Source organism: Diabrotica undecimpunctata, chromosome 1 (assembly GCF_040954645.1).
Source record: "Diabrotica undecimpunctata isolate CICGRU chromosome 1, icDiaUnde3, whole genome shotgun sequence".
NCBI lineage: Eukaryota > Metazoa > Arthropoda > Insecta > Coleoptera > Chrysomelidae > Diabrotica > Diabrotica undecimpunctata.
The window spans coordinates 172,857,217-172,876,976 of record NC_092803.1 but is presented as its reverse complement, the minus strand read 5'-3'; the positions used below and the strand labels follow the sequence as shown (position 1 = coordinate 172,876,976).

Sequence of the window (19,760 nt, the reverse complement as noted above, 5' to 3'; positions counted from 1 at the left end):
CCAGAAATTAACTCGAACTTACTAAAACACATTCTTTTCCAATCCTCCTTGGATTAGACCAATCTCACAGTCAATCACTTTTCTTTTAGCATACAGTAAACACGAAACCTCAAGCCTTCTCATAAGCAACGCTTCGAAGAAATCATAAGCAGGAACCAATTCCAAAAAGTTATGGATGCCTCCAAAAGCGAAGCAGGCGTTGGATGTGCCGTTACCACATGTGATGAAATATTAGAATCAGCTTCCTCTTCTTTATAAGCACTTCTGCTTATTCATTGGCGGATTAATACCTCTATGGAAGGTTGTCACTCCATCTTTTGCGCGGTCGCCCGATACTTCTTCTGCCGAGTGGTGACTTCCGATGATCTCTTGCTATTTTAACGACACGGGTCTCCTCCATTCTGCTTATGTGATTATTCCATTCTTTTTTTCTATTTTGTGTCCATTCATTTATACATTGTACGTTACATTTTCTTCTAATGTCTTCACTTCTCTTTCGATCTCTCAGCGCATTTCCTGTAATTCTTCTCAGTACTCTCATCTCTGCCGTTTCCAGTAGCCTTTGTCGGGTCTTGTTTCTGAGGCATATGTCATTATTGGTCTACACTGGCTTTACAAATTCTTTATTTCATCTCAGTGTAAGGTGTCTGTTTCGCCATATAGTGTGATTAAGGCATCCTGCCAGTCTATTGGCTTTTTGTACTTGATCTCTCACTTGTCCATGTCTCCATAGCTAGACAGTGTAATTCGCAGGTATTTTATTTCCATTACTTGTTCAATACTGATGCCATCAATTTCTATTTTACATCTGGTTGGTTCTTTGCTGACTACTATTTTTTTAGTTTTCTGAGATGAGATTGTCATATTAAATTCTTTTGCTCTTATGTTAAATCTGTGGACCAGTCTTTGCAGACTATCTTCATCTTGGACTATCAATATTGCGTCGTCTGCGTAACAGAGTATTTTGATTTCTTTGTTTCCCATTCTGTATCCTCTTCCTTTGTTAACGCTTTTGACGATTTCATCCAAGGTCAAATTAAAGAGCATGGGGCTCAATGAATTCCCTTGTCTTATTCCGCTGCCTATTTCTATAGGTTCTGTAAGTTGTCCATCTATTCTGACTTCCATTTTGTTTTTTTTTTTGGTAGATGTTTTCGATAGTTTTTATAATATTTAGGGGATCTTCTCTATTATATAGAAGATGGATGACATCTTTGAGTCTTACTCTGTCAAACGCTTTCTTTAGGTCAATCATACACATAAATGCTGGTCTATTATACTCTAGTGATTTCTCAGTAATTTGCTTTATAACGAACATTGCACCTGTACCCGATCTTCCACTACGAAAACCCTGTTGTTCATCTGCTAAACTTATCCTCTGATTTATTAGTACTTGTAAAATTTTAGTTGTAAGTTTTAGCGTAGTATTTAACAAGTTTATACCTCTGTAGTCTTCTGGCTGTTTTTATCTCCTCTTCTTAATAGTAGAATTAGTTCGCTCGTTCTCCATTCTTCCGGTATTTTATAATTTTATTAATTAATGTTGTTAATTGTCCTGTCATTGCTGCTCCACAATATTTCAGTAACTCGTTTGGTATTCAGTCTTTACCTGCTGCTTTTTTGTTTTTTAAGTATTTTCCGAACTTCCTGTACATTTATATTAAGTTCTTCATTTGTGGTAATGTAATTTCTGATGTTTCCGGTTCTTCCTCTGCATATAGCTTTTTTAGGTAGTTAATCCATGTATCCTTTTCTGTGTTTTGGTTCTATTAGTTCCTTTACCTCCGTTCATTGACCTCTTATTAAACGCCAATATTTCCTTTTGCAGACCGTAAATCAGAATCAGATTGAAAAATCAGCTTCAATACCGAATTTATGCAGCGTATATACTGGAAAACTCTATGCGATACTGGAAGCTTTTAAAAACCTAAAAGCAGTTGATAAGAACCAAGCAATGTGCACAGACTCTCTCTCGTCACTACACTCGATAAAAAGTCTATACGCTTAGCATCTCTTAGTTCAAGAAATCCATAGAACTTACGGTATACTCGCTTCTCAAGGTGTAAATGTCACTATCATCTGGCTACCATCCCATATCGGCATCCCCGTTAATGAAAAAGCAGACCAAGTTGCTAAACAAGCTTCTTACGTAAATAGTCAATACTCAAAAGCCCAAAATATTCAAATCTGTAATGATCTAAAGCAAATGTTTAAGCAACAACATTATCATACCTGGCAAACCCACTTAAACACAATCAAGACTACATTACGTGAGATCCGACAGACTCTTAAAACATTTAAACTTTCAACAATTTCTAGAAAAGAAAAAGCTGCCATCCGAAGATTAAGAATTGGACAATCCCGATTCACACATGACTACTTAATGAAGTCCGAGCTGAAGCCCAATTGCCAAATCTGCCCAAGCGTATAACTGTGAAACACATCCTTATCGAGTGTCCCCGGTACGCGAAACACAGAGTTCAACATAAATTAAGTCAAATATTAAAGACGTTTTAAACTCACCCGATCAAGTCTTTAACCTAATTGGTTTCTTGAAAGACATTCAGTTGTTTAACAGAATAGGACCCTTTGTTTTCCATTTACTTTACTTTTAATTTATAACTTAGTAATAAAACTTGTATTTAGTCATATGTTCCTATTTAAACATTACAGATTAACTGTGACAATTAGTAATATGTTGTTATTGTACACAATATTGTTTGTGTCAAAGGCCAAAAAAATTCTTCTCCGTTTATATATAGAATACCTAAGAATTCATTAAATATGCTTTATCCACGTATAACGTGTTTTACTTATTTTGATCTCATGTCATCCCTCACATCTTTTGTTAGTTATATGTACCTCCAGTTCTAATTCGGTTCCAGCAGCCATCCGGTGATTGTCTATAACTGATGCGTCATAGTGGTACTTAACTGTCATACTGTCTTTTGCTGTTCTGATAGTTGTATGAGTAAAGTCTTTCTTCGCCACAGGTACGTTACTAGTCTCCCTGTGAACCGTCCTACCTTGTCCTGGCTTATGACCTGCAGTGATAGCAATGTGACCTAAGCTACAGGTGAAGAAATAAATGTGTACTGAAGCAGGAATCAAGTAGGGGGATAGCCTCAGTCCGAATCTCTGTAACATGACCATGGCCAAGATAATAGAAAGCATAAATGAAACCATCATTGGTTATAAAACGGAAAACCGAGGTTTGAGTATCCTGTGCTACGCGGATGATGCAATAATTATGGCAGAAAATAAAGATGACCTCCAGCACCTACTTTACAGATTCAATATAACAGTACAACTCTTCTCGAGGTTAACTAATAGATTTTAAGTTAGTAAAAAAATTTATTGGGAAAAAAATCATTTCTAAATACATTAAGTTCTGCAGTAAAATAATTAAAACATGAGAATCAAAAATAAAAATGAAAAACCATGGACAACTGAAAATAGTATTAGTTCAACTTCAAGGATATAAAAATGGTCAAATATGAAATTACTTGATTGAAATTTAAGCCAAATTAAAATATTCAAGTATATCATGATAAGCTAAACCTTAAAGTTTCATGTTTTGACATTTTAGAGTTAATATGCATGAGCTGAACTATATGGCGTCTAGAGTGTTACATAAGTATTGCTGTAAAATGCAGTCTATAAAGTTTATAATCATTTTTTTTGACAGATCAAAACAGGTTTAATTATTATTTCATTTTAATAACGATAGGTTTTTAAATTTCTGAGTCTACATTTTTTAGTCGAAAAGTATATCATACTGTAGTAAGAAATATTAGAGTTAGTATAATACACACTCAACATAGGTAACTATATTTATTTGAAAAAAATTACAATATGCAAAAAAATCAGTCTGGCAAAATAAATCAAAGTAAAATGCTGGGCCACCAATATCTTAAAGCAACTTTTAGTATATTCTACATAATATATCTCTAAAGGTGTGTGTTTATGAAACACAATATTAAAAATATGCTAGATACAAAATTACCAGATAGCAGATAGCCCAAAGGAATTGCTCAATTTCTAATACAAAAAAATAATAAATATTTCACCTAAATGAGTACTGATGACTTCTTTGAAGTAAAAATTCTTTGGAAATATTCAGTGATAATATGAAATAAAACCATTTATTAAAGACTTTGAAGATCACCAACATAATACGAGTCTTAAAACAAGATGCTCAACTAAGATCCACATTACTTGAGTTAATGATGATGTTTATAATTCTTCATATATCAAAAGCACAGAAAATAAAAATCACTGAAATAAAACAAAAAATTGCAATGTTAACTGTCATTACTACACTCTAGAAGTATTGTTTTAAAGCGAAACAATGAGATATCCAGCTAGAGAAAACAAAATGATATTTTATTATCATCAATTCTAGATGTATGATGTATAGAACTAACTTAGATGACTTAACTGTTACTAACATATGAATAGCTTAGTGCCAATACCATGTATAATCAAATATAGGCATTTAAGTGTCTTACTGAATTTTTTCACTATATTGGTTGGCAACAGTGAAATGAATCACAAACTGCTTGACTAATAAAAATACATTTTATTACTTCACTATGTAGTTGCACAGTAGTTTTTTTTCCATGATGAGTTAGTCCCACAAAATCATTTATACAATAAAAGTAATTGTTCAAACTTTACAGAAACTACTTAAATATATGATACAATCAACTTTGGCAGTCAACATTGTTTTTTCTTCTGGTATCCTTGCAGGATTTCAATTGTCATCTAATTATTATTACAAATGAAGTAAAAATAAATAAATAAAAAAAACTAGCAACTGCATTTTACAGCTAAGTAATTAACAACCCCCATTTTTTAGAATAAATAATTTAACAGTCTAAGAAATTAGCAGCCATCAATAATTCTAGTGCAATTTCTGGAGCAATAGGAAATTCAGGTATCTCTGTGGAGCTGTTTGTGTAACGGACTTTGTAGGTAAAGTACATGCAGACCTTTTGTAGTACATGGGATCTGGAACAAAATTCAACATATTATGAAATTGGAAACCTTGGTGTAATTCAGTCTTACTATTATACTTTAAAAATGTCCATAATGACTTGTGGTCCCGATATTAGATGTTTTGTAAGTTTATGTTGCTCTTATTTAAATGTATGTTTACTGAAAGGTCTTACAGCCCCAACATATCCTTATTGAAATTGTTTCACCTCTCTGTGAGATAATTCTTGAAGGAAAAGTCCTAGTCTTGAGATAATTCTTAAAGTAAAAGCCCTAGCCTTAAAACTTGGTATAAAGAATCTTCTTGGTGTTACGTTCAAGAACTCTTTCAGGTCCTTCAGGTTTATTTAACTGTTTTTCAAGTCACTTTAAGTGTCTTCCAGATCAGATAATAATAAGAAGTTCAAAGTGACATGACCATATTGGTAACATAATCATCAACAGCTTATAAAGCCATTATTATCATGTAGCAAGTAATATTAATTAATATAGCAAAGTGTTTCCTATATAGTAAATGTTTAAGGTTGACTGATTACTTAAAATTCTGAAGAGCTGTATACAGGGCCAAACTTTGTTGTAAAATGAGTTACAACACCTACATTATTGATACAATAAGAATAGGTATACTATAAAACTAAAAAAAAACAGTAATAATTTCTTCAGAAAAATTCATGGAATTGAAAAAAACACAATGTAAATAAACAACTATTGAATTATCCATTAGGGATTTGGTATTATTCTGGATGAATAGCTTTCTTTTGTTGAACAAATTTTAAATACTTTCTATTGAAGTTTTTAGACTAGAATACTGCCTCTTGGTCAGAACTCTGTTGGAACATTTCTCTGTTGTTTGGTGCCCATATTTTCAGATTCAAATTAACACTATTAAAAAATGCACCATCAATTCTTAAACAACCACTTCAATGATCTTTACATCCCCTTAAAGTTGAGTGTGATACCTTAGCTGCATTTTTTATTTATAAGATTAAAAAGGGACTTATTTATTCATTGGCCTTCTAAGCCAAAATAATTTTAATGTCTGATATCAAGCCCTACATAATTATCATCATGTTTTTTAAAATACTTTTCTCAGTCCATCCTATGAAATGTAAAACCCACTGCATATGAAATTCCAAAACAATTGTGATCTTTATTTATTTAACACAATCTCAAATTAATTAAACAGATCTCTTACATCTCAAACAGTTGGCTTATTGTACATCTCCCATTCATTCATGATACTCATTCCAGAATTCTGGATCTCTTGTACAGGTAGATAGGTACAATGTTTTTGACATCACTTATTCCAAAAAGTGTTTGATTTTAGATTCGCTGCACAGCTTAAATCTCTATTAAACAGCCATTTATATGTGTAACAATAAAACTATATTCTATCTACAGATTGATGACAACGTAACAATCAAAGGAAAGGATAAATTCAAATACCTGGGGTTTATAATCACGAAAAAGGCAACAACAGAGGAAGAAATTACACAAAGATTAGGACAAACAAGAACAGCAATCCGACAACTTAACTCAGTATGGTGGGATAGACACCTAAATATGAAGACAAAAACGCAGATTTATAAAACATTAGTGCGAAGTATTATGACATATGGGGCCGAAAATTGGATCATAAACAAGAAAAACAGCAGTAAGATAATAGCAACAGAGATGGAATGCCTGCGAAGATGCTGCAGAGTAACAAGAATGGATAGGAGAAGTAATGACGAAATAAAGCAAAGAACATCAATAGAAACAGACATACTAACATATATAGAACAAAAAAGACTAAAGTGGTATGGACATGTAAGAAGAGCTAGCGACAGCAGATGGATAAAGAGAATAACCGAATGGAGCCCCATAGGAAGGAGGAAAAGAGGACAACCCCGAAAATCCTGGAGGAACGAAGTAGACGATGCCATGAGTAAGAGAGGACTAAACGATGGAGAATGGAACAACAGAGAGAGATGGAAACGGTTGAGCGAGGGAAGGCAGTGAATACTGTAGAATCCCTAAATATATATATACAATAAAACACTGAAAACTTTGTTTTTAAAACTTCCACAAAATTTATTATAAAATCTTATCACTACAGCTTTCTCATGTGATCTATTTTTGGCTTGCGTTTACACTTTATAGTCTTTAATGAAATAGGTTGAGGAGGGGAGAACTGTTTGTCTCAAATTGGTCATTCAGAATTATATCTGTTTTTTAATTTGTTAATTTCCATAGATTCTAACAAAGATAGCTTAAGGCCTTTATTTTGAATGTGAAGAATTTGAAATTCGTCATTAAAAGAATGATTATGATCTAGAAGGTGAAGTGCATATGTAGAATCTGTTTTTCTATTAGTGAAAGCCCTTTTATGTTCTGCTATTTGTTTATTAAAATTTCTACCAGTTTGACTGATGTAAGTTTTTGAGAAGTCGCCACATTTAAGTTTGTATATATCACTGCGTAAGTGCTTTTTATTTTGGCTCTTGTTGTTTTTAATATATTTGCCTAAGTTGTTGTTTGTTCTGAAAGATGGTGTTATTCCTTTCTTTTTTATGTGTTTGGCAATTTTTGTTAATATTTTGCCTTTATATATAATCGAGCAGAAGGTACTGGGTTTTTTCTCTGGTGGTGGAAATAACAATTTCAGGGCTTCCTTGTGTAATTTTTGATTTAAAATTTCATTAATTGTTTGTTTGTTTATACACTGCCATTCGTTTAGCCCTTTATATACTGTCAGATTTCATTATGAAGTTCAACCATGATTTTATCCCTAATGCCTTTTTGTGTACAGAAAATGTCATATTATAGTCCAGGATATGATGGTTATCTCCTTAAAATTCTTTTTATTTACATAGATTTGCTTGAAATTTTGAAAGTAGGTAGAATAGCTCAAAGATCAAAATCTATCCTATGCCAGTATGTGCTTTTTCTCAGGAGGTGGTTACCATCCCAACTCGGGGTGGAAAAAGTTTATAAAAACAATAGAGAAAGAAACAATATTTTTATAGTTACTGGTTACTGAAAGTTCACAAACTACACATAAAAAAAGATGTTTTTCGTGAATAACTCTGAAAATTTGAAATTTTATTGGGAACACTGTTTGGATATAATATAAAGCTTATAAAACACAGAGATTTGTTTTTTATTATTACCGTAAATTTAATATTAACAAAGTTATAGTTGCTTAAAAGTAGATATATTCATCGAATACAAAAATCCAAACATATGATGTTGAATAACTGGAAAACAGTAAGTTTTTCATGAAAAACTTATAGGGATTTTTTAAAGACTTTAAAACACCTTTAAATAACCACTGGTAAAAGTGATTTTCATGAAAATTAAGGTAAGTTATAACTAAAATAAAGTCCACTTATATTTTTTGATGCAGAAAGTAACAAACCGATCCCCGCCAAAACCATCCTGGTTGCAACTATTTGTTGTTCATTTACAATTTACTTCATACAATCATTACATTCTGAACTGGTTTAAAAGGTTTAATTTTGAATAATCTGAGTTTAAAGTAAAGACATTAATAAATTACAGAAATTCTCAAAAAATTCGATTTTTTTCAAAATCACTCAATAAACTGAAAAATATACAGAAAAATACTACTATACAAGTATACAAAATATTTGATATATTTAACTTTATTTAAGTGCTATTTAACATTTTCTTTAAATTTGAATATTATTTTCAATTTACATTTTTATAACTTTTACTGTTAATACAAATAAACAAATATTTCATAATTTCTTGCCATTTTAATTGAAAACCCATTGTAATATATTATTTTTAATTAACAGGTACAGATAATTTCATTCATATTTTTTTTCTATTTCATCATTATTGAATTGGGGGACATAATTGATAAAATGTCCCTTGAATTTTCTCGAAACCAACACTTAGAACAAATGAATATAAGTTTGAAGTAACCAAATTGTGACAGTTCATCAGATTGGACATTTGGTATATATTAAATTACCTTATCTAGTACTAGTGTAATAAGCCGGATTTATAAAAGCCAAGTTAGAAAATACATCAGTTTGTATGTTTTAAGAAATTCATAGTATACATACCACTTGGAGCACATGAAACAAAGAATTCTGTGCATAAAAGCGGTCAAATAGATCTCGAAGGTCTCAGTTATCTTTCAAATGTACAGCTAAAGTAGTAGTATTGCAATTATTGTTCTACTACTTCATACTTACGGGATTTCTCTAAAGTTAACTTCATTTGCTTCATTTTCGGCAAACTGCCCAGGGCCACTTAACATGGCTTTGATAGTGCCAGATGTAAGAGCGTGTTCTCTTTTAACTATAAATTCATGACCATCTGATGAAATTAATTTTACATACATAGCATCAGGTCCTTCGCATCCTCCATAAACTCTTTCTTGATTTATTTCTGTGGTACTGTCTGCCATTTTGATTTTAATTGCACTATTTCGTTGTTTGAATGTTTATTTTATATACTGCAAAGTGTAATTATTTTAATCGATATAGCGTGTGATGAAAGAAGCCTTGTAGATTATTGAAAACAATGCTAATCTCAAAGACGACGATGGAGGTCGTTTGAGAAAACTAACCTAACCACCTGTCACTGTCAAATATATGATCAACGATCAACTTCAACTTTTCACATAAAACATCGCATTGACCCTGACCACAGGACACAGGGTATATATAAATTTATTAGTTGTTCTGTGGTCCTGACTGTCACAGACTGTGCCTTTAAAAAACACAAAAAATGTAATTTTTTTCAGAAGCCTACAGAAAGATGCTTACCCGACGAACTAGAACAACTGTAAAGAATTACCACACAAAGAGAAGGGAAGAAAAGAGGAGACACAAAAGAAAAAAACGAAACCACCTAAATGAGGAACTTAAATATATAGAAAACCTCAACAAAGAGAAAGAAAAAAGAAATTAAACATCAATAGAAAATAATTCAAGGCATCCACAAGACAATGCAGAAGTCAAAATGGTGACCTATTAACAACAAGGAAAGATGTATTCAATAGATGGGTGGAATACTTTAACCAGACACTTAATATAAAGAAAGAAGAAGAAAACCTGGAAGAAAGAGATGAGGTAAGGGGAACAGACGAGAGGGAATAGGAATGACCAACGATTATGGAAGTTAAAGATGCAGTAAACAAATCACCCGAAATAGATAATCTCCCAGCTGAACTACATTACTCCAAGAAATTAACGCACCATTTACAAAAACAAAAAAAGCGATTCATTGGTGTTTGAATTTAATTGTATTCATTTTTGTATGGAATATACCATGTATTTAGAATGTTTTCATCAGGTTACTTGTATTGTTTTTTTGTTTCAACCGGTTTCTAAGGACACAAAACAAAGGTGCTGTAAATTTGTTAATGTCGATAAGAGGTTAGTGTCATTTTTCAGTCGTTGTGTGAACTATTGCTGTTTGGTGGTAACATTTTGCTATTGTTTTAATCAAAATACAACGCGAATCGAGAAATTTCACTAATAAAGAGTGTGCTCAAATAGTGGTGTTGCATGAAGAAGGTTGGAGTTACAGACATTTAGGGGAACGGTTCGGCGTACACCATACATCGGTCTCCCGAATGGTGGAACGGTACAAAGAGACCGGTAGTCACTCTACGCGTCCAGAACAAATGGACGCGTAACAACGCGTGTAACAACGTTCGTTCAAGACCGTTTTTTACGACTACGCATCCTAAGACAATGATTTGTATCTACCAGAAGCTTACAATCCCAACTAGAAGATGTTCATAATGTTCGAATCAGCTGTGAAACTCTTCGCCAACGTCTCAAGGAAGGTAATTTGGTAAATCGTATACCAGCCTTGACCGTAGCTCATCGCAGAGCGCGTTTAGAATTTGCACCAAATCATATCCATTGGTTGAAGGCTGGTTGGAATAGAGTTCTGTTTATAGATGAGAGCAGATTCTGTCTTTACAATTGTGATAGGCGTAATCGCGTGTACCGATGTCAGAACGAACGGTATGCACAGTGTAACATGCGAGGAACGACGTTATTGGATGGAGGGTCGGTTATGGTCTAGGGTGGCGTTTCTTTAATGGGTCGTACAAACTTGGTGGTATTAAATAACGGTACCATTAACGCTCACCGATATATCGTTGACGTTCTTCAAGACCACGTTGTGCCATTTACTCCTTATATTGGTGAAAATTTTGTTCTAATGCACGATAATCCACGACCGCACGTTGCAAATATAGTGCAAAATTATCTAGAGGAAGTTGGAATCGATGCTATGGAATGGCCAGCGAATAGTGCCGATCTCAATCCTATAGAGAACGTTTGGGACTTGCTTGGTAGACGTCTACGGAATTTTCCTAATCAGCCAAACACTCTGCAGGAACTGGAACAACGTCTTGTCCAGGAATTTGGAATGAACTGGATAAGAATACTTTAAGACCGTTTATTTTAAGTATAAATCGTCGATGCCAAGCTGTCATTCATAGCAGGGGCCGAAATACATCTGATTAAGCAAAAAAAATAAACAATTTCTATTTTTAGAATTAGAGATTTTGTTGTTAATTGTTTTAAGATTGTGTTAAGTTTATGAATATTGAAGATGGTTAGCGACAACATCACTAAATATGTTTGTTTTACAAAGTAAAGTAATACGCAATAAAATGCTTTTCATTTCAGTTAATATTTTCCTGTTATATGGTAAGTTTTAAAGTGGTGCGTTAATTTCTTGGAGCAGTGTATATAAAGAAGGTGGCCATGATACCATAATGGAATTACAGCAGCTTATAAAAGAAATATGGACGCAGAAATCCCTCCCCAATGATTGGAATATTGGAATACTTTGCACCATACACAAAAAAAAAGAGATATCTTTAAATGCTCTAACCACAGAGGAATTACGCTTCTAAATGCAACGTATAAAATATTTTCCACAGTACTATGTCATCGTAAGGCACCATATGCAGAACAATAGTAGGAAAATACCAGGCTGGTTTCAGAGGTGGTCAATCGACAATTCATCAGATTGCAACCCTGAAACAAATTTTGGAAAAAACGCTGGAATATGGCATTGATATCACATATTTATAGACTACAAAGCAGCCTACGACTCTGTGAGTAGAAGAGAAATGTTTAAAGCAATGAAAGAGCTAGGAATACCAAGTTAATTGGTAAATTTAACAAAACTAACTCTAGAAAAAGTTGAATGTAGAGTACGAATTCAGGGGGAACTGTCTAAACCTTTTAAAACAAATAACGGGCTAATCCTGGAAGACCCTATCTCCTATATACTGTTCAGTCTGGCTCTAGAAAAAGTAATACGTATGTTGTATACAAAATGGAGAGATATTGTCAAGAAGATAAGATAAACAAAAAAGACTGATCCACTTAAGAAATAGGACCTAGAAAGTATTTGCGGTTTAACCCCACACTGGGGTGTATAGCCATTATATATATGTATATATATATATATATATATATATATATATATATACATATATATATATATATATATATATATATATATATATATATATATATATATATATATATATATATATAGAAAAGAAATTTAATCTTTGCAGATTAGTTAAATAGTAAACTCTTAAATATTGGGGAAATCTGCAAGAAATACTCTAATGTGTATCAATTGTTTCGCCGAACGTTTTCGCCAAAGAGAATTAATTTGGCTTCTTCAGGGCTGAAAGAGAATAAATTATAATTAGCTACCATATATTATCTATTAAAACATTATTGATCTTACCGTAACTTAGAATTGTAGAGTTAGAATATTAAAAAACTTTGCTAGTAACATAGTGGTGTTTTTTGTTACTATGTGCAAAAAAAGTTTTTTATAAGAATTGAAATGTATGGTAGCTTCGAACTTGACACGTAAAGGCTTACCCAAGGTTAATCGAAAACCCAATGCAACTACATTTAAAAGGAGGTAATTCTTTGAAATGTCGGCAATTTAAAAAAATTTAGTTATTGCCGACATTTCAAAGAATTACCTCCTTTTAAATGTAGTTGCATTGGGTTTTCGATTAACCTTGGGTAAGCCTTTACGTGTCAAGTTCGAAGCTACCATACATTTCAATTCTTATAAAAAACTTTTTTTGCACATAGTAACAAAAAACACCACTATGTTACTAGCAAAGTTTTTTAATATTCTAACTCTACAATTCTAAGTTACGGTAAGATCAATAATGTTTTAATAGATAATATATGGTAGCTAATTATAATTTATTCTCTTTCAGCCCTGAAGAAGCCAAATTAATTCTCTTTGGCGAAAACGTTCGGCGAAACAATTGATACACATTAGAGTATTTCTTGCAGATTTCCCCAATATTTAAGAGTTTACTATATATATATATATATATATATATATATATATATATATATATATATATATATATATATATATATATATATATGTTGTATACCTGGGAGCGCTCCTTAACACTGAAAATAATACTACCGCAGAATTTGCACGGCCAACAGATGCTATTGTGGGCTTAATATCCTCCTTAAATCCACAATTATATCGAGAAATACAAAAATAACACTAAAAACAATAATAGGTACGCCCAGTCCTAACATATTGTTCAGAGACCTGGATAAAATTTAATGAAAAGATAGGACGTTTGAGGTGGATAGGGCATGTAATGCGGATGAAACATAATGACCCAGCTAGAAAAACGCTCCTTGATAGACCCATTGGTCAGAGAAGAAAAGGAAGACCTAGAACAAGGTTCCTTGATAACATCGATGAAGACATGAGAAATATGGGAATACGTGCTTGGTGGAGAAAGGCGATGGATAGGGACGACTGGAGAGAAATTCTTGAGAAGGCTAGGACTCACGTAGGGTTGTAAAACCAGAATGATGATGAATAAATTAACTAGAGAAATTATTATTAGAAAATATTTGTCTACGACATGTTTCGTGTCATGATTGATAACTCATCAGAATCAGAATCGAAGACAGACTGAAAGAGAGAAACAAATTTAGGCAACCTCCCACTTGACAAAAAACTTTTGATTTATATGACAGAAAATAGACATCACTACGTGTTTTTTAATTCTGTAGAGGAAAGTGAAATATTTGAAAATTAACTCTATTTTCCAGAAACTAAACTTGTTGATCATTTTTTATTCGAGAACCTAATCCTCAACATAACGCTTCATATCCTCTTTTGAATTTACAATAAAAAAACTTCTTTTACTAGTCTTTTATCTGCTAGAATAATAAAAACTGCACTATTCTAAAATAGATATAAAATTAAGAAAGACACTTTTATCTGTTTTATATTACAATTAAAAACAATATTTTGGTTATTAATTTACTGTTATAAAATTTTCACGATCTATAATCTTATATTTTTTTTCCCTAAAATGAATGAGATTATCATAAAGCTGCTGTACACTGTAGTCTCGTAATTTTACTAATACTGGATTGATTGGTTTAGTATCAGCAACGCTAGCCAAATCGTCATAATATTCCTGCTGATATTCTCCCATACAATGAGCTTGCTTCTTCTGAATTCCTTTTGCCCATCTTCGTTGCATGTCTTTATTAGTATCTTCTCTCATTTCTTCTGCACTTGGAAGAGACAGTGAACCATTTAGAAATTTACAGAAGTATCTTGCCTAAAAAAATTCAATCAAGTAAATATATAAGAAAGACAGTAAAACGATTCTGTTTTTAAAAACTGAATAATTGGTTTTTGGTTTTGTCAGGAGTTCACTAAAAATGTGTAAAAAATTTTAAAACGTATAATATTTATACAGGGTTAGCCTGTATAAAAGGGCGGACCCTTTTGAGTGGCTAACCCTGTATAAATATTGCTTGTTGCTCCAATTGTAAATTAAAATAAATTCAATTTCAATTGTATTTTATTTTCATTACTTTTTTTCAAACAAAGGTTAAATATTAAAACTTCACTGATTAATTCTCATTTTATTTCTTTGATAGTAGAGTATCCTTTATTTATTTTATTCCTATTTGACTCAAAATAGGAATAAAATTGTTGTTTGAAAACCTTTTCAATCACTTTCTCAAAAGTAGAAACAATGCTTATGGGTCTGTAATTGTTAGTTTTTGAGGAATCACCTTTTTTGTAGATAGGTAGTACTTTTGAGTATTTTAGTACTTCCGGAAATAATCGAGTTGATAGAATTAAATTAATGAGATGAGTGAAAGGTTTTAAAACTATTTGGTAAGTTTCTTTTAAAATTTTGCTATTAATTTCGTAAACATCTCTACAATTATAATTACTAAGAGACTTTATTATTTGAGACACCTCTTCTTCCAGAATGGGACGAAAAAACAGGACTTGCTAGGAGAAGGATAATTTCTATAATTGAAGAGAACATCGACATTAATAGTGAGAAGAGATGTAATTATATTCTCTGCAATTGTAGTAAAAAATTGATTTATTTCGTATGGAGATATATCAGGTTGTACCGAACTGGATTTGTATTGTTCCTTTCAAAATTTACTATTTTCCGGCAGTCTCTAGGTTTATTATTGGAATTAGTAATAAAATCACAGTAAGCTGACAGTTTAGAATTTTGTAATTGCCGATTATATTCAATTTTTTGTTGTTTATATACTTTGAACAAATCGGGATCCTTAGTAGCACCTGCAATATGTTTAATAAGAGAAAGATTAGATCTGTAAGACCTTAATTCATTATTAAACTATTGCACGGGTGTTTTTCAGCAGTTTGTCGTACTTTTTTTTTAGTGGAAAATGCTTTATTATTAAGTTGTTATAAGTTTTGGTAAGAAAAACTGTCAAAAAATCAGGATCATTATTAATATCATAGAAAAAGTCCATCTTTGTACTAGCTAGGGCACGTTTAAGCTTCTGCAAACCAGAAGAAGTGATAAACCGTTGAAATGTTTGGTTAGTGTAATCAACTTTATGCTCAGAGTCAATAAATAAAAATTGAGCTTGTGGTCAGAAAAACAAGGTTCAAATACGCCCACTCTGTAGATATTTTCAGAAAAATTTGTCATAATGTTGTCGATGCAACTACTGGACTGGGATGTGATTCTAGTATAATCGTTTATAGTCATTTTTAGACCAAAAGATGTTAATAGATTTTGAGTATCAAAAGAAGGGCCAGATTCAATTATAAAATTTTTATTAAAATCACCAAGTATGATCAGTTTGTCTGCTTTGCTAAGCAGGGATGTTATGACATTCTCAATGTCATTATACGTTAATTATAACAAAACAATAATAATAAACAATACGTAAATTTACAATAGAAAAGACCTGTACACGCCCTTATACAATAACCGAAATTATGTATTTAAAAATTTAAGGCGATTTTCTTTTTTACGATTGTGATTATTAGTTATGTGTTGTTAGTAGTAGAGTGTAGACACAGTCTTTTGCTTACGATGTTGGACTTGACCTGAGTCATAACGTAACTGTTGAGTTATTAGTAAAGAACGCAAAAGTATCATAAATATTTTTTTTAAAATTCAACACGGGGAATTGGTTGGGTTAGCCGACGCGGGAGCCCGACAATGACGAAGCCAGGATTTTATTTCGGGGAGTACCCACTCGTTTAAGTTCACCTCTCCCTGTCTACAAAACGTATAAAAATTCAATCCACCAATAAATTATTTAATTTTTTTAATAATTATTTTTATAAATTTTTTTATTATAAGAATACTTACTCTTTTTAATATATTTTTTGAGAAAGGAGTAGTTTGTCATTAACGAAAAAACATAAAAATGATGACAATACAATGGTCCTGGAAGCCTGGAAGCATATCTGTACCGTGGAGGTAAACAGTCGTAACTCCAATTTTTGCCGAAATGGAGTTAAGACCACGCTCAACAGTTGTCAGGTATTCATAGCATCTGGTGGAAAAGAATCGTACATCCAGCATTATTAGTTGCCTAGATACGGTGTTTAGAAACAACCGCAACTATATTACTCAGTTGAGGTAAACAGTAGCATATCCATAGATACGTGCGTACACGATAGTACGCTTTGGAATGCGGTAGTGGTAAACAACCGTAGCTCCAGTCCATTAGTCAGTTGAGGTAAACAGTAGTATATCCATAGATACGTGCGTACACGATAGTACGCTTTGGAATGCGGTAGTGGTAAACAACCGTAGCTCCAGTTCTACTATGTATCTCTATGTATACGGTTTGTAACTATATGGTCTCCAGTGTATAGTCATCTTATTCCATCTGTCGTCTTTCCGTCTTATGGTATGTCCAGCGAACTTCCACTTAAGTTTTGCGCTCCAGTTCTACATTAAATGATATTTAGTTGAGGGTGTTACCATGAGACAACGGCTGCCGTTGATATGAGGTATATTGAAAACCCCTTACCTGACAAATAATCAAAGCTTTTATTCGTTAAAGCTATGGACACTAAACCTGACAATTTATGATTCCACCACAAACAAGGCGTGGGACGAATCGAAAGCTGGAAGGGGTGGACATGAAATTGCTTCAGCATTATTGAAGTGGAGTGAAATTGTTCTTGCAAATTCTACGGTAGAATATTTATGTGGTCTGACAATTGTCTCAGTCAAAATCGTAATATAATGATGATGTTCAGTTACCTATGGCAACTAAAAATATGTCCAAATTTAAAAACAATAGACCACAAGTTTTTGTTGAGAGGGCATAACCACATGGAGGCATATCATGTTCATGGTTTAATTGAAAGGACGTTAAAAAAACAAGCAAATATGGAAATAGTTACGCCTTGGGACTGGCAGCAGTTAATCCGCTCTACAGGTGCAACTGTGATTGAAATGGAGGTATCAGATTTCAAAAATTTCGAAATATTGTATGCCAAACCTCACTTACCATGTATTGGTAAAAAACGGAATAATGAAAAACAAGAGTTCCTTATTTCAACTGTGGTGCACTTTCAAATTCGCGCTGCGTCGCCGTTAATTATTTTTTATAAAACAAACTTTACAAAACAAAATTTTGAGTTTGAATGTATCAAGATCAGCGAGAACTCAAATACCATTCCTTGATCAATTGCCTGCTATGCGTACGAATTGTAAAGGTATCACCAAAAAAAAAAAATACGAACATTTATTAAAGCTTTGCCAGTGGATCCCGGTGCAATTTCATAATTTCTACCAACAGTTATCAATTTCAAAGCAGCAAGGTGACAGTGACAGCGACAACTAAAGTAAAAATATTTAGGTTCTATATTTTATCGTCTACTTAACGAGTTTTTTTTTGTTTCAAACATTGTGATTTGGTTTTTGCATTTTTAAACACAGAATATAATATTTTTGTCATCACTTACGATTTTTATTTTGCATGTTACCCGTTTAAGAACATAGAGGTAAAAAGTCGTAACTCCCAATAACGTACACCAGGTAAATCATTTCTTAACAATACTAATATCTAGTAATATATTTCCATTTACGTAGTGTAATGTACCAATAATGTTGAATTCAATAAAATGGAAGTACAAAATTTGTTATAGTTTATTGACTAGTCTCTATGTTTTGAGCTTTCCTGCAAATGTATACATTATGGATATACGACTGTTTACCTCCACGGTACAGATATGGATAATGGAAGCGTATCTAACGCTTAAAATATTTTCACAAACCAAGAGAGAAATCAAGAAACTGCTTTTTTCTATCGCTGAACATAACGCACTAGCTGTTCCGAGCTTCCGCGACAAGATTGAGAAATTTTTTCGAGGCTGATACAAATAGGTTCAAATAACTCAACAAACTTTAACAAACAAGTGTGTTTCGCACAATATACTAAGCCTTTTCTTTTTACAATCTAAAACGAAAACCTGAGCATGAGCATTTTTTCTGAAAAAAATTAATTAATTGATTGGTAATATCTAAACAATTTCTTATGTTAGATACTGATATGATAATGGATATTGTAAGATTAGATTTGTGACTGGAACAATCAACAAAAATTACAAAATGGTACAACTCATGTATTTTGGTTTGACACCATCATATCCTTCATATCCACAATCATTCATATCCAATCCAAGTGTCGTGATATATTCTAAAATAGATTTTACGATGCTTTCGCCAGTTAACACATACATATGATATCTATTTAAAATAGCTTAAGAGGCATTACTTTCTAATAAAAGGTTTTGTGAATATAATAAATAATACTTGATTTGCATCTTAACAATAATCTTCAGAAAAATCAAAATATTTGTTAAATTTAAAATACAATTGTCCGAACCCCCTGTCTACGTCCCTGGAGCACGACATCACATCTGGTCCTTCGTCTTACTTTCAATAATGACTGTAATATCGATATTTATGTTTTTATGTTATGTTTTAAAGGTGAAGAAAGAAAGGAAGAACAAGACTTTGAAAACAAAAGGACACAATTATTTTTGTCGTAACTTTTGATGCGATTCCGAAGCTTATAATTGGGATTTTTAATGTCTGTTTTTGCTAGTATTGATGAGTTAGACTATATTCTCAGATTACGTTTTCTTAGATTGCTTTGTATGTAGTCAAAGACCATCATCTGCTCTGCCTTTGGGTTGGGTAAGTAGTATTTCTCTTTTTGGAATCTTCATTTGGACTTGAAGGGTCTCAGTCTAACAAGTTTTTATGTTACTTCACTAGTATACACTTCATTACTCACTGCACTACTGCTGCTTCTGTTTGTATATTGTACTTTCATATTGTCAAAAGGGACTTTTGTGTTTGAATCATGCTATAATAATATTGTATGAAAGTCGTGACAATACTAGAGACACATTTTGAAAAAAAA

At 32.4% G+C, this 19,760-nt stretch overlaps 2 protein-coding genes across 4 annotated transcripts in view; both read right to left on the bottom strand.

The window, feature by feature from the left end:
* Positions 1–3,341: 3,341 nt before the first annotated feature.
* Positions 3,342–9,610, bottom strand: LOC140432578 (elongin-C). Its single transcript, XM_072520577.1, has 2 exons — positions 9,207–9,610; positions 3,342–5,013 (listed from the first exon to the last, which is right to left on the bottom strand). The coding sequence occupies exons 1-2, from the start codon at positions 9,419–9,421 to the stop codon at positions 4,872–4,874; spliced, it is 357 nt and encodes a 118-aa protein (XP_072376678.1). The 5' UTR covers positions 9,422–9,610; the 3' UTR covers positions 3,342–4,871.
* A 4,665-nt stretch (positions 9,611–14,275) lies between these two features.
* Positions 14,276–19,760, bottom strand: part of LOC140432577 (senecionine N-oxygenase-like) — a 133,003-nt gene continuing 127,518 nt past the window's right edge. For all 3 annotated transcript variants that reach the window (XM_072520575.1, XM_072520576.1, XM_072520574.1), the window contains exon 6: positions 14,276–14,635. In XM_072520575.1, coding sequence (XP_072376676.1) covers positions 14,324–14,635 — 312 coding nt within the window. In that variant the 3' untranslated portion in view covers positions 14,276–14,323. The remainder of the gene's footprint in view (positions 14,636–19,760) is intronic.